Source organism: Lycium barbarum, chromosome 6 (genome assembly GCF_019175385.1).
Source record: "Lycium barbarum isolate Lr01 chromosome 6, ASM1917538v2, whole genome shotgun sequence".
NCBI classification, from domain to species: Eukaryota; Viridiplantae; Streptophyta; class Magnoliopsida; order Solanales; family Solanaceae; genus Lycium; species Lycium barbarum.
The window spans coordinates 18,427,663-18,443,310 of NC_083342.1; the positions used below are offsets into that span (position 1 = coordinate 18,427,663).

Consider the following 15,648-nt stretch of genomic DNA (forward strand, 5'->3'; position numbering starts at 1 on the left):
AAATAGCTCCTAAGGCACTTCTCGAAGCTGATCGGGATGAGGTAGATGCCTCCCAGCCGGGGGGTGGGCTTTGCCAACTTATTGGGTTGCGGGCGGAGAAAAGCGGACGTGGGCATTATATATCCAAGTCTTGTCAGAATGTCATCCAAAGGAAGTTTGGCTGGTGATCCGGGCTGTTTCCCTCTCGACGATGAAGTTTATCCCCCATCGTCTCACTAGCCGACCTTGACCCCTGTTATTTTGAGGAATTTAGAATCAGATCTAAACGAACCCGGAACAGACCTTTGGGAAGCTGGCATTAAAAGAAGCGCTTTCAGCACACACCTAAACAATCGTGTACTTGGCAGTTAGCTAAGCGAGAAGCTGTGATCGAGGAAGCCCCTCGACTTTCGAGAGATTGTTAGGCTCCATGGCAGCTAACGTTGTTTTTGTTAGCAGGTTCTGTGGCCTAGCAAGTGGATAGCAAGTCAACGTGGGAAAAAGCTCTCGATGGCCATAGACCTGAATGGTTGGAGTGTGCAGGATCACTCCTGAAACTTTCTTCCGAGACAAGAGCGCCTTCAACCATACCCGCATCCAACTCTTTTATCATCTCTTCAAGGACATAGAGCTTCGGTTCCCTTCGACGCTGTCATTTCGAAATGTCCGCTTCAACCGCTCTTTCACCTCCCAAAGAGCAAAGTTGGCTTGATGAGCTGAATTACATCCACCCTCTCACGGTTAAAAAAGTGGTTAACTATCTCGAAAAACGTGAGTGTTATGTAAAAAGGGCTTTTTCCTATCCTTTCCGCATAGACTTGCACTCACGGGCCTAAACGACGAGCAAACACTCGAACGGGCCTTTGACCCATCTCTTGTGGATCGGTATATCCGCTCGCGACGAGTCGAGAAGAAGGTTCGACATTGGTCGATTAGCCCCCTGATTGAATCAGAGAAGGCACGCCTCGTTCGAAGGTTGTGGCGCAGATCCGATCAGTCTCGTGATGAAGAGAATTTCCGGAATTCTAGTGCTAGTTCCGTTCCCTCGGGGAAGAGAAAGCACGAATCTAGACCAACCCAGATAGACCACGTTATGGCCGATGGGATTAGGAAAGAAGCAAAGGCAAGTTATACATTTGTCCGGACGATAAAAAATAATTACATTCGTTAGCTATATACAAAAAATATATAACATCATGTATAAAAACGTATAATTTATGTCTCTTATATAGCAATATAAAAAAGGGAAAAGGGCTTGATTTACCCCTCTACTTTGGGAAAAGGTTCATATTTACCCCCCGTTATACTATCAGCCCATTTATACCCCTACCGTTACAATAGTTGAAACATTTGCCCCTATATTTAACCCCCTGTCCCTGATAGTATAACGGGGGGTAAATATGAACCTTTTCTCAAAATAGAGGGGTAAATCAGGCCCTTTTCCCTTTGATTGCCGATTCTTCTATTTTTAGATAACGTTACAGGTTTCCTAACTAGTTATGATTTGCTAAAAGAACAATATACACAATAATTTTATGCAAAAGTAAGACATTGCTTCATCCAAAAGAAGGTTTTACAATGGACATATTATAACAACAATTTATCCAAACGAGGGCATTACATTACATTCATCTAAACAAACGCATTTAAAACAACTTTATGATAATATTTTTCAAGTTACACTAAAAACATAAATACTAGTCTCGTAAGGGCAATCACTTCATCATTGGAGCTGTAATGAAACCCACGAAAAGTGCCAATGAAGCTATAATTACCATCCACATCTTTGTTACTTTGTCTTCCAAAGTTGACACTTTAATCACTTGAGAATGACTTATAGCCTCCAATTTGACTACTTCTTTCCTCAAATTGGATGAATGTAATGTAATGCTCTCGTTTGGATAAATTGTTGTTATAATATGTCCATTGTAAAACCTTCTTTTGGATGAAGTAATGTCTTACTTTTGCATAAAATTATTGTGTATATTGTTCTTTTAGCAAATCAGAACTAGTTAGGAAACCTGCAACGTTATCTAAAAATAGAAGAATCGGCAATCAAAGGGAAAAGGGCCTGATTTACCCCTCTACTTTGGGAAAAGGTTCATATTTACCCCCCGTTATACTATCAGGGACAGGGGGTTAAAAATAGGGGAAAATGTTTCAACTATTGTAACGGTAGGGGTTAAATGGGCTGATAGTATAACGGGGGATAAATATGAATCTTTTCCCAAAGTAGAGAGGTAAATCAGGCCCTTTTCCCTATAAAAAAAATATACGTTTATTGGCTATTAGGTTAATCGGCGGCTACTTATGACAATTTTTCAAAACTCCTACAGCAGGCCCGACCATCTAATTTTTACCGTATCCGTGATGGCATTCACGGTCCTAAACTCCAACTTCCAATTTGAAATTAATCACAGTATTCTAGAGCTCAGCTCATTTGCTGCTAATCCAGACACGAATTAAGGTAAAATACATGCCAACAAACCTTATCTGCGGTGTATAGTCAATGCATAACAAGCACATAATCAGTGTACACATTAATTATACACCGCATGATTGTAAAAAAAAAAAGATTACTATTACTTTTTCTTGTTCTGTTGGCCTCTGTTTAATGTAAATATGGGTGATCTACAAGAGTGGCCTTGGAATGAGTAGTCCTGAACTTTTGACCTCGCCTGTCCATGGGCAAAAAATGACTTTTGACCTTGAAAGTTTGCCCGTGGGACAAGTTAAGGAGTCAAAACTTCAAGACCATCCATTTTCACGATCAGTATAATTTCCTATGCAAAGATCCCTTTTAATTTCCCCTACTCCTACATTTATCGTTATGCTGCTAGGCAACTTCCTTTTTTTCACTATTATTAGGCTCCCTAATCCTCACCCTGCCTTCCTTTAATTTAGATGAAATTACTCTTAATCTCGGGCGCACCTGTTCTTTCTGAATTTTGGAATCGTGTAGAGGGTTGCTAGTGGGGTCATTAACAATTCTACCCTTATTTTCTGCTGGTCTCTAATTTTTGTCCTTCAAGACAAGCAACCTTTTCACAGGATATAAGTTTATATTTTCGCATCACTATATCCTACAAATTATGTTCCGCGCCCTTAAAGAACTTAAGTTCGATTGCTAAGGATAAAAATTAAAGACCAATCCATTTGTAGGGTAAAACTTAAAAGACTAGCTCGTCTGAAGGAAAAAAGTGCAATTTTTTTCTTGCTATAGTGGGGAAGAAGAAGGCGGGGAAGCATGAAGCCTGCATCTTCCATCAGATTAAAGAAAAGACACGAGGATGGCACCACCCTTCAAATTAAAAAATAAAAATAAAACAAAGATAAGATTTCCCTCACTTAGGAGTTCCGTAAACACAAAGCACTTATCAAAAAGGAGTTGAAAAAACAGAGCAAATTGACAAATGACTGAACGAGGGGCGAACCATGAGAAAACTTTAGCTGCCAGCTACTGGAGTTTAAATGGATGCAATTGTAACAAATCACGTTTTTCCAATAAACACAATGGCAAAACAGTCTCTCTACCTCACAAGATCGAGTTAAGATCTGCGTACACTCTACCCCACCTGTGGGATTACACTGGATATGTTGTGAAAACAAAACAGCAATGTGTATTTTAGGAAAAGTGTGAGGGGGAGACAGACAAAGTCAACGACAGGTTCAAGCACTCAAAAGGAGAATAATGCTATGACTTGTAATTCATCATGGACACAATGATGACTGAACAAGAAGTCAATTCACAATGAAGAGAGCCAGATTCCTGATCTTACCACTTGTTACACAAAAAGGCATAGGATACCCCAGCAACTTTATCTAACATTCAATGTTTTCAACATTAGTAATGATTACCAATTATATGCTACCTAAAATCTCCCTCTATATTGGAAATGATTTCCCCACTTATAAGTTTACCTTCTGCTGCACCCACTTTCAACATTCCAATGCTAAAGATGAAGAGAACAGAACTCCTCCTCTACCTCCTCCTCATATCGACAATATGGGCGGCATGTCGACATGATTATAACTTCATTCCCCTGGCTCAAGCTATAAAAGCAGGCAAGTTACAACTCTTCACTGCTAATGAAACACTAATAAATGAATGTGATGCACTATTTTCTTCTTTCCAGATATGGTAGTTGTAGCAAGTCGTGTTTTTCCTATTTTCTTGAACTCCAGGATTTCCTATACAAAACAGTTACGTGATTTTAGTATTCAAGTATATCAATGGATCTAAACTCTAGCTTCTCTATCGCAGTTAAGTCCAAAAAAAGCTCAGTGTTCTACAACTTGAGATCAACAAGAGGACACATTCTTTCTAATTTGGTAAGTCTCACAAGTACGGAGTCTCTATTCCGCAGTAGTTTATGCATGGAGTCACTAATCAAACTATTGTGGAGCAGGGCAAGTATGAAAAGATTCATAAACCACCATCTGGACCGAATCCAAATGGAAATCATCGTCCACCATCGAGGACCAAACACAACTGGAAATCATCGTCCGCCATCAGGCCATGAACAGAAGAATGAGCTAGCCGTATGAGACCACAATTTTAGAATTGGAGGTTAGACATATATGTAGTAGTTAAACGATTTCATCTTTAGGCTATTGTATTTGTAAAAACAGTAGGATATCCTTTCAGATTGGAATTACATTTCCCTTCAGTTACTAAGCAGTCCAGAAGAATGGTGTTTATCCAATCTATAGTCCTTACTACTTCACACCTAATATGCTCTACTGCAAACAATATTTATCAATCTACGACTATCAATATCTAGTTTGATGACAACTTAAAAAGTAAGCTAAAAGTGAGTTTTGAGTAAGCTAAAAGTGAAACCAAAGCTCATTTACTGAAGCCCAAGCTCCTACGAAACCATACAAATCTTGTAGGTCCCCACAGAACAACTCCACGCTAGCATCAGTAATAGAGAGATAAGAATGAAGATTATGGTACTGACTAATGAAGAAAAATAGATAAAACTTTAGACCAGCTGCTTAAAATTCTATGGTGCCACCACCTTACTGCAAATTCGATGCATCCCCTCATCAGAACACTCTATTGTCCACTCAATTCGTGGTCAGTATTCATACGATAATTGGTACCTTAAAGCCCACACGCTACATCAAAAAAATATGGCAAAATTTAGCTTTTCTTAGCTAAGCTCGTTGTTAAACTTGAAAGAGCCTGAATAAATCTTCTTAAGAAATTTGCCAACGAATCAGGCTTTCTTCATTTAACAAATAGTCCTTAAATAGATGACCCGCATGAAAAGGTCCACTAGACAGAGACTAAGATACATTTGCATATATACAAGTCAAATTGCCAACTAAAGTGTGTAGTCTCTCTTCTGCTTTAGTTTATGCATATAGTCTCTAATCAAACTGTTGTGAAGCAGGGAAACTAAAAGAAGATCCATATACCACTACTGAGCCAAAGCCAACTAGAAATTGTTGCCCGCCATCAAGGTCATGACCAGAAGAACGAGCTAGCCATATGAGAACATAATATTTGTTGAGAGTTGGAAGTTAAGACATATATGTAATAGTTAGAAGATTTAAGATTTAGGTTATTGTGCTTGTACAAACACCTGCATATCTTTGAGCATGGAATTTTATTATCCTTCACCAACTAAACTGTCGGAAGAGTAATATCGTCTAGTCTAAAGTCCTTGTTGCTCCACTTCTAATATGCTCACTGCAAACAGTACTATCAATTCATAACTATCAAAATTTAGTTCTCTATAAATTTTGAGAAAGTATTAATTCTGCGTACACATCATATTAATTCTGCGTACACATCACTCTCCCCAGACCCCATTTGTGGGATTACGCTGGCCATGTTGTTACAACAAACTGAAAGAATTTAGTATAATCTGGTCGTCAAAACCAAAGCTCTTTTTTTAATACCCAAGAAATCCCCCAAGGGTTGGTGGTACACAGTTCGAAACTCGATTATGCCCTCCCTACACTTCTCCACTTAAATACTAGACCTTTTTTAATATATCACTTGCTGCATTCTTGCCCTGAGGCAAAAGCCAAGGGGATCAAACCGAAGCTCGTTTATGAAGACGAACTTTAACCCAGGATACTAAGAAAGCAAATTAATCTTGTAAGGAAAGAAAACAACTTCCATGGCAGGCATCATTAATGCAGAGGAAAATAAGTAACTAATGAGGAAAATAGAGGAAATGTTTGGCCCGCTGCTTAAAATTCTATGGTGTTACCATTGCAGACTTTCATGAACCCTCCTCAACCCCTCTCATCAACCACACTTGTTGTCAGCTGAAGTCATGAATATTGTTTGCAGGAGAATCGGTACAAGAAAGCCCACATGCTACACATGAAAGGAATATGATAAATTTAGCTTTTGCTTGCTAAGCTGGTGCTTAAACTCGAAAGCGTGTGAATTCACTTTTGCATACTTATCAGGTTCTCGTCATTTGGCAGATAGCCATTAAATAGATGACCGGCATGAAAATGGCCACTATACACTAACTAAAATACGGATTTGTCAAATATACAAGTTAAACTGACAGCTAAAGAATTATTACCGCTTTATACAGCACGCTTCCTTTTTGATCTTTTACTCTTCCTCGGCCCCGAGTAATTTGGAACTTCTTTACTACTGCTAGAAGCATAAGCCTCTTCAAGAACTTCTTCATCCTGCAGCCAATATTTATCAAGTGTATAAGCTCAAATTCAGAACAATGTCTTCCGATTGAAAATTTATATGTTTGCCAAGCAGCACCAAACAAAACAACACATATTGGGGGTACTAAGAAATTATTCTTTTCCCTCATCAAACTGAAACAATCAAGATTTTGAAATGCTCCACAGCAACTTAAGTATCCACGAGCCTAGAATTACGTATGCATATATCTCCAGTCTTTGAGTGAAGCCCATCAAACTTTCAGCTTGATTGTGTAACCAATCCCTATGCATTCTTGCACAAGATTATTGATTTACAATTGAATTTTTGAGTAATCCTTGCTCAAGCTACAGAGGAAAAGAAATTATTTAAAACACCAGAGACATAAAGTTTTCAATTTGTTCTTTCCTCAACCACCACTCCTCGAGCAGACGAATTACCGAAAATAGTCAGAAATATATAGGGCGAGAAATACATAGGGAGACTATGAAAATTGGGATGTATAAAGGCAATACACTATTAGACCACAAATATAGAGCAGATGCGTCTTCATGCACTTCAATTTACCTAAAAGCAGAATCACTGGTTTAATAATTAGAGTCAGGACACTCCTAATTAAAAACAAACTCCAATCAACTGGAGAAAGATCTATTTTCAGACAGCAATAAGATACAAAAACATATCTATGTTATAATCACATGCAACTTTTGTCTAATAGTGTTTGCATAAGGGTTCTGTAGTGACATTTTTTGCCAATATATGTCAATTTACTAGATCAAAATAAAAAAATAAAAAAATCAAAAAAAAGAAGAAGAAGACCAAACTACAGAGGTGACGAGAAAAAAAAAACTATGATATTTCCAACTCTAACAATGTGAATCTCCGTCTCTCTTTTGTTCCACTTTGTTGTGTAGTATTTTCTTTTCGCTGTCACACAACTGTTCTCTTCTTAGGCTGGCATGATGGGGTCTAAGGACAGCATAGTTGTGCATCTAGGAACCACGACACCAACCATGACCAAGCCTAGGTGAACAAATCCTCGTTTTTATTACATGGAAGACTTGACTTGATAATAAGTGAAAAAGGAAGGATAGTACTTTCACACAGAGAACTTTTATAATGCAATAAATCATCATCCCTTATTAGTCCAGAAGCCATCCATGTTTTTTATTGTCCTTGGACATGCCATTTCGTATTCATCGACTAACAACTAAATTTAATCATGCAAACATGTCTCAGATGAACTGTCAGCGGAGATCAAATGCAAAACAATAATTTGATGTTTACCTTGGGCTTGGTGTCATCATCTGGTTCGTCCTCAGAATCAGATATAGAAGCTGATAGTTCAACCTTATCGGTAGGGAGTGCCTTGGTTGCCTTTTTCTTCTTTTCATCATCTTTTAGCTGCCTGAATCTGTCTCCATGAAAGTTGTCGTTAGCTAGGTAGACATTGTAAAGTTGATTAACTTTGAAATATTATACACACCTCTCTCCAGATTGTTCAGGTTGAGAGGTAGTTCTCTTTGCACGTCCAGCACTAATGATACCACTAGCATCTCCACTCACAGCAGGCTTTGCACCACCTAACTTGCGCAACCATACCTGCTGTGCCGTGGTCAGCACGTTATTTGTGAACCTTGAAATTCAACATAAAAGACGCAAGTTAAGAAACTATCTTGTTTCATTGATTATAATATCGAGAACACAAATCTACTTTTGAGTTAAACGAGATGAAAGCAGAAGCATGATAATTTTTCAGTTGTTGCCTTATGAGAGAGATTCTAAAAGAAAAAAAAAATAGGATAGATGTTGAGCAACTTTTTTCGAACATGTCTTTTGACCGGAAAGTTTGAAATAACTCAGAAAGTATAAGGATACATCTTATTGTATGAAGGCAGCATTGAACTTTCTTTATCCTCTCCTCTCATTCAGTGATATGGTCACTGGTAACAAGTGAATAGAAAATTTCAATTTATTTAAGCAGATTAATGTAGTTTTCATTTAGAAAAATGATAATTCACACCAGGATGTTCATCATATCAGATATGTTTAATATAAGACCAATAATTGTGCATCAGAGGCAATATAACATAATTACTGTAAGTAAGAAAGTAAGAGCTCACCAGTAAATTGTTAACCCTGACGGAACAGACAAAGAGAAATAGCCAATCATGAGCGGAAGGAACTTGAAAACCAGAAGTGTGTTCTTTTGAGCTGGATCATCTGTCTAAGAAGAGATTTTGACGATTTCAATTTAAAATGACAGAAGCACCCAAAACTAAGATCAGAAGGAAATAAGCTGCAAGATAAATTCAGGTTCGTACTTGGGGAGGTTTCATTATCTCCATCGAAACATATTGCGAAACAATTAGCAGGACAGGCAAAACGAGGTAAGCCACTGTGTCATGCCAACCCAAAGGTGGATGCCCATCCTGAAAATGTCAACAGATTTCATGTCCATAATCATACTAAAATGTAGTTAGTATTACAAGCAGATTTATCTTCTGGGAACCAATTAGGTGAGATGAAAGGGGGTAATTGTTCCACCCTTTTTGTGATTAGGAAGATCACTCAAAATAAGTTTTAGCCATGATATAAAGGTGTAATTAGGTTATGACACTGACCACAAATGGGAATAGCCAAGAAATTCCAGTTCCACTCTGTCGAGCAGCTATAGAAGTCGGGCCTCCCAAAGAAGGAATCCAAAAGAAACCTTCAGTCAGCAATCCCTTTTCAGAAAGGAAAACAGGTAAATATATACTCATTATCTAAATCAATAAGTAAGCACATACAATAATACTAACTTCGTCAATACCTCATTTGCCACATTAGAGAGAGCTTGATAAAGACCAATCCAAACTGGTATAGTGGCCAAAGTTGGGAAACATCCTGTAATCGTGTAACCACAAAGCAAAAATTAGATAAACCAAAACGGAAGTGCAAGGACTTCCTAAATTCATTACCTGGAAGCTAAACTTAAGATGGAAAGAAATACACATCCAAACCATACAGAAGCTCACAGCGCTTGGGGGCTGATATAGCCCTTTAGGTGTGGGTTCACTGGCACCCAACTTTTGTTCATACCATGAATTTCTATTAAGAAAGTCTATAAAATGTCTATTAATAGTTGGTTGTGAACCCAGTTATTATTTTACTTTAACTTGAGATCATTGTAAGTACCCATAAACTTCAAAACCTGAATCCACCTCTGGCAGCTCTCATTATTTTATGGCATGGTCCCTTATTAACTGGCATCGAAAATTGCAATTAGTTGATGTGCTACAATTAGCACATGTCAAACAATTTGTAGTTTTTATAGTGTGGTGGGTTCATTAACCTTGTGGAGGTTGTTTATTGAAGCTATAACCTGTCCGTTAATGATGCAGTTATCCTTCTTCAAGTTGATGCATATTTAACAACATACATTAGCTCTAATGACCCTCTGTCACAACTAAAAAAGCATAGTAATTCAGTGTATCTTTCAAATCATCATGTGTTTTAGAATTGTGGTATTCGCATAAGACTTAAACCCTCGGGCATAAAGTTGAAACCTTTGATGCCATTTATAACCACTTCAGTGCAGCTATTGGCCAGACAGTTCATAGGATAATGCACCTGAAAACTTACCCCAGGTTGCTAAGTAGTTGGGGGCCCTTACTTCTTAAAAGACAAACCCTTTCTTCTTTAACAACTTATAGCCTCAAAGGACTATCGCTAGGATAGATAAGGAAGAAGAGGTTTTTTCAAAAAAAAGAAAAAGAAAGAAGAGGTTGACTTACTTAAAGCTATTGTTCATCACTTGAGCCAGTGTTGTCAAAGGCTCATTTAAAGCGCGCTTAAGCCCTGAATCTCAGAAAAGCCCAGGGAGGGCGCTTCGCGTTGCTTAAGATGAGCTTCAGCATAAGCAAACCATTAAGGTGTGTAACTCATTGCCCATTAGTCCTATCCTGAGTTGCCAGGTACTTAACAATAAATATAATAGGCAAGGAGAGATATTAATTGTTAAGGAAAACATTATGAATTGATATGCTACTTTTTTCTTAGTTGTGCCTTTTTACGGAGAAAATACTCAAAATACCCCCCAACGTTTGACCGAAATCTCAACTACACACTTAACCTTTGCGTTGGTCCTATTACCCCACTGGACAATTTTTTTCAGTATTAAAATGCCCCTTTTTTGCTGATGTGGCAGTCCAATATGACAACCCCCAATTATTAACCGGCGCTTGTCCACACGCGCCTGGCCCACGTGCCACATCTTTAATTTCCCCCCATTTTTTATTAATTTCCCCCCTTCCTCCATCCATCTACTCTTCTTCTTCAAAAAAAAAAAAACTCTCAATTTTCCATACTCCATATTCGGTATGAGGATCCAAAAACCCATACCCAATTCTCCTTCATCTTCATCAACATCATCATCATCATCTTCATTATACAGTTTCTCTTCCTTAACAAACAACTCCTCCTTAACATCATCAACAGATTCATCTTCATCAACTTCATCTTCTTCATCACGCACAACCCACAGATGTCAAGGCCTTAATCTCCTCGTTAAAGCCATTCATCAAGTCACTAATGGCTCTGTTGTGGGTATTCCTTACATTCAAAAAAGAGTCATTACAAAAAGGAAAAAAAGAGTTCTAAGTTTTGATAATTTCTTTATTGTTGATTCTTTGCCTAAAAGACAACAAAAGAAGAGATTGAAAACTGTTCCTACTAAGTATCAAGATTCTCTTTTGATTCAATCATTGAAGACAAAGCCTAAAAGCAAGAGACTTCAAAGATCTGCTAAGATTTGTGAGGAATTTGGGTCTTGAAAATGGTTTTTTGTTTATTTTATGAGATCTTAGATGATCTTTTCTTTTAGTGGTATTAATTTGCTATATAGTACTTTTTCGGGGGATGGGTATTATTTTTTATGTTTTATGAATTTATAATGGGTATTATTTCGACAAAAAAATGGAGATGGGTATTAAATAGGGTAAAGAAGAAGATGAAGTAGCCTAAAAATGGACGGAATTTAAATTTATCTATGTGGCAGTCTAGTTGGCATTTTAAAACACGTCAGATGCTGTTTTTTAAAGGCTATAACGCGCCACTGAGCGGTGTAGTCACGCTCTTGTCCACATCAGCAAAAAAGGGGCATTTTAATACTGAAAAAAATTGTCCAGAGAGGTAATAGGACCAACGCAAAGGTTAGGTGTGTAGTTGGAATTTTGGTCAAACGTGGGGGTTATTTTGAGTATTTTCTCCTTTTTATGTTTAAAGCCCCAATAGAGCTGGAGCATTTTTTAAAGCAGTTCACCATTGACATCACTATTTGAACTTAAACAGGAGATGAAATACGTTATTGGAAGTGAAAAACCAAAGTATTAAAAAGCAAATTTCAGGTCATAGAGCAGTGTCCTCCGGTATTGAAGAACTAGTTTTGGTGTTCATGGTCATCTATGCTTCTCCAACCATTCTGTAAACTAAGTCAAAAGTTGCACTTAGCTCGAATCAATTCACTATCTCAAAATTCTTCAACACTGAAAGGAGCACTACTATATCGGGTGAGTGCTGCGTTGGCAAGGGAGAAAACTGGAGGAAAGGAAGATGTTGATTCACCTATCCTGCAAGTATTTTTGGCTACTTTGTCTAGAGAGTATCAAAGATGTTTTTAAGACAATGTTGTGTCTATACGTATTCTCCAATGCCATTCTAATGTTTGTACTTTTGGCTTTTTGGTGTAACAAGCTAAATGTTAGATGAAGATGCAGTACTGGAGTTCCTCAGTCCCATACATTTATAAACAGCAACTGAGTTTTAGTACACTGTATATATTGTGCACCTTCTTGTGCTGCTTCACGGAATAGAATATCAGACTTATCCAAAAAATAAAACAAGGGAGTTGATGAAGTGAGTGCTGCGGATGAGGAAATAACTAAATGATAACTTCAGATCCAACAGACATCGGAGATTGAAAAGGAATAAAACTGAAATCCATTTAATAACAAATTCTGGATCGAAAAATATCACTAGGCAAGTTCTACGATGTACTTAAATAAGAACTAAAAATGCAAAACCTAGACCGGACAAACTATGAATGAGCAGATATGTAATTCTTTATCTGATTATATGGCTCTCAATACACTTCCACGATATATAATTTGCGATTCACTACTAGCTAGGGGAGAAAAGCCATAGCAAGTTTCTAGTAACATACATGTTCAATGCTTCAAGCCAACTAGAAGATCAAACCGAAAGAGCAAATGGACGCATAACTAGGCAAAAGAGTGCTGACTGCTAGAATGAACAATTACCAGCAAGAGGATTGACCCCGGCCTGCTTATATAAACGCGAAGTCTCAAGTTGGATTCTCTCCTGAATGAAAGATAAGATCAAAGATGTAAGTTTTGTTTCCTGAACACCACATAATAAGGACACGACAATAATCATAATTCTGTAGGTATAGCTTCATAAGATTACAAACACCCTTCCTTTTATTTAACAAGTTTTCTTATCACCATAAGCAATAATTTTTTTCTCTTTTGATAAGAGAAGCAATACAATAGCCATACAATGTCAATTTGCTCATATTTCACTCTTTTTTAGAGCACTAAGTACCAAAGAATGTCAAATACATAAGCCAAATTAAGAAGGTCATATGGTTCTGAAAAGAAGTTTAGATGAAACAGCAAGCATCAATCAACGTGAATGGGAGGGCACCTGATTTCCAGCATATCTTTGTTGAATAGCTTTGATCTTTGGTTGGAGATTTTGCATTGCTAATGTTGATTCAACCTTTCAAATGACATAATGTCATACATCAGTAATAATTCCATTGTAATGATTAACGATTCCTAAGGAACAAAGGAACAGGGAACTCCTGTTGCCTTGAGTTTGACAAAACGATAAATTCTCTAAATTCAAGTTCTCATCCCATTGCATTATTAATAATACTAGACAGACGTAACTAAGTGGCAAGACCTGAAATACCAGACCAACTCTAAAAATCCAGGTCTAGCAGGAGCTGCAGCACAGGCTCACCTGTTGCTTTGTCAAAGGGAAAGTGACAGCTTTCACCAGGAGAGTAAGCAATATGATTGCAAATCCATAGGCATAAGGCACATGCACAGTTTGCAGTCCATCCTTCATCACCTGAAAAGAGCAAATTGAATGAATGAATAGAGTACTTGACTAGTATAGTAAGAAGACAATCCTTCTAAAGCTAAAACCAAAACATAATCTATCTAGAACTGAAACAAAATAAGCTGCACTGCTGCAGTACTTATACTTCGCCATGTGATCTAATGAAGACAACCAACCTGTTGTCCTATGAGAATCTTGATAAGGTTTCTTCCACATCCTTTAACTTCCTTTTTTTAAAAAAAAAAAAAAAAATTGGGAGGAAAGGAAGAAGGGGAGGAGGAGAGTGGAGTGCTCAAATCTGGTAGGATAAGGGGGAAATCTGGTTGAAAAGGAAACGATGACCAACAAACTACAAAATCCGTGAAAGAGGTGTCAGGCATAATAACAAATTCTAAATTGAAATGGATATAGTTTGAGATATTTAAGCAAAACAGCACTATTGAGAGTTAGAGACTCTTAAATATTAGTCGGAAAAATGATTTCAATGTAACACTCCTTCCGTCTCAATTTATGTGGCACCTTTTGGATTTTCAGAGTCAAAAGAATAAAGAGTTTTTCTTTGATCCCGAGTTTTCATTCGACTTTTAAATATTTTGAATTTTCAATTATTGTGACTTATAGTATTTTTATGTAAATTTTATTTCAAAAAACGTAAAAGTTTCATGTAGGAATTTACAGTCAAAATTTAACCCTTTTTTTTTTAAATTGTTAAAATTTTGACTCTCTCTCTCTCTTGTTAAATTGTTTTATTATATAGGGGTAGGGAAGGGGAAATGGAGGAGGGTATTACAAGGTGGGGAATCGAACACTCACCAATTAAGATAAAAGTTTAGGTAGTCAACCAACTGAGCGTACTATTTTGACTCTTAAAATTTGAAATGTGCCGCATAAATTAGGACACAGGGAGGGAATACTATTTAGACATAAACTTTGAAAACTATACATAAGGCACCACGTGAAATAGTTATTATGAATACGCTGAACCTATATAGAGTCGAGAAAAAGGAATATTAAAACTAAAAACTAGTAACAATTGATCAGACTTAGGTCGAAACTATGTTCAGTAAAACCGATAACAAGGCAGCAAGTCAAATAAGTATCACTTATTATCAATATGCAGGACCATTATTTGAAATTTTCTATGGCCAAAGTTTTAAATGAAGTGAAAAAAAAAACATTGGGAAAAAAGTGAATAATTGTCATGGCCAAACCTTCAACACAACTTCCATGGCATCAGAAATGAAACCGAACCAACCACCAGTTTTCTGAGCAGCAGTAGCATCGGAAGCAACAGCAGTAGGATCAGCAGCCACGGCAGCATCAGCTAAAGTATATATAAGTCCTTCCGCTCGGCTTACAACCGCATCGAAATCAAACGAAGAGTGAAGCGACTGAATCGGAGGAAGCTCATGGAAGCTGAATTTCACTCTAGTAGAAATAAGCTGCCTTCGCCTGTGAAAGATATTGCCAGGGAGTGATGGCAAAGGAGTTCCGATGAATGATGAAATTAAGGTTTTCGCCATGGAAATATTGGAGTGAAATTCAGCTTCTCATAGAGAGAGGGAAGTTGTGGATGATGATGAAGGGCTTGCTAATAGAGAGAGTGGAGGAGGGAGAGCCAAGGAGAGAAATATCCCTATCCTTTATTTTCTTATATTTCCAAATAAAAATAACGAAACTTTGATTAAAACGATGTTTGGCGCTTCGGTTATTTACCCCTCGTTTGTATGGTTGTTTGCTGTGGTTCTGTATTGTGTTTTACGAAACCATATTTATTTTTATTATTCTTAAAATTATATTATATAGTGTTATAAATCCGTTATGATTATGTGATTATATAATAATAAATAAGTCCAATTTTTGTAATTATGAATTTGATGATT

At 37.3% G+C, this 15,648-nt stretch overlaps 1 protein-coding gene across 12 annotated transcripts in view; it reads right to left on the minus strand.

The window, feature by feature from the left end:
- The window catches only part of LOC132643544 (inner membrane protein PPF-1, chloroplastic), a 22,564-nt gene extending 7,145 nt beyond the window's left edge, over positions 1-15,419 (minus strand). For 2 of the 12 annotated variants that reach the window (XR_009583647.1, XR_009583648.1), the window contains exons 1-12: positions 14,977-15,418; positions 13,664-13,774; positions 13,343-13,417; positions 12,937-12,997; positions 9,450-9,523; positions 9,259-9,363; positions 8,959-9,066; positions 8,758-8,861; positions 8,121-8,270; positions 7,922-8,048; positions 6,537-6,648; positions 6,210-6,319 (exon numbers count right to left, since the gene is read on the minus strand). Coding sequence is in view for 7 of the 12 variants with exons in the window: in XM_060359993.1 (XP_060215976.1) it covers positions 6,541-6,648; positions 7,922-8,048; positions 8,121-8,270; positions 8,758-8,861; positions 8,959-9,066; positions 9,259-9,363; positions 9,450-9,523; positions 12,937-12,997; positions 13,343-13,417; positions 13,664-13,774; positions 14,977-15,288 (1,335 nt within the window). In the remaining 5 variants the exon portion in view is untranslated. Of the gene's footprint in view, positions 1-3,397; positions 3,555-3,662; positions 4,171-4,387; positions 5,104-6,071; positions 6,320-6,536; positions 6,649-7,921; positions 8,049-8,120; positions 8,271-8,757; positions 8,862-8,958; positions 9,067-9,258; positions 9,364-9,449; positions 9,524-12,936; positions 12,998-13,342; positions 13,418-13,663; positions 13,775-14,976 lie in introns of those variants that run through there. The other 10 variants (XM_060359993.1, XM_060359994.1, XR_009583650.1 and 7 more) reach the window with 9 other exon arrangements.
- Between the last annotated feature and the right edge of the window lie 229 nt (positions 15,420-15,648).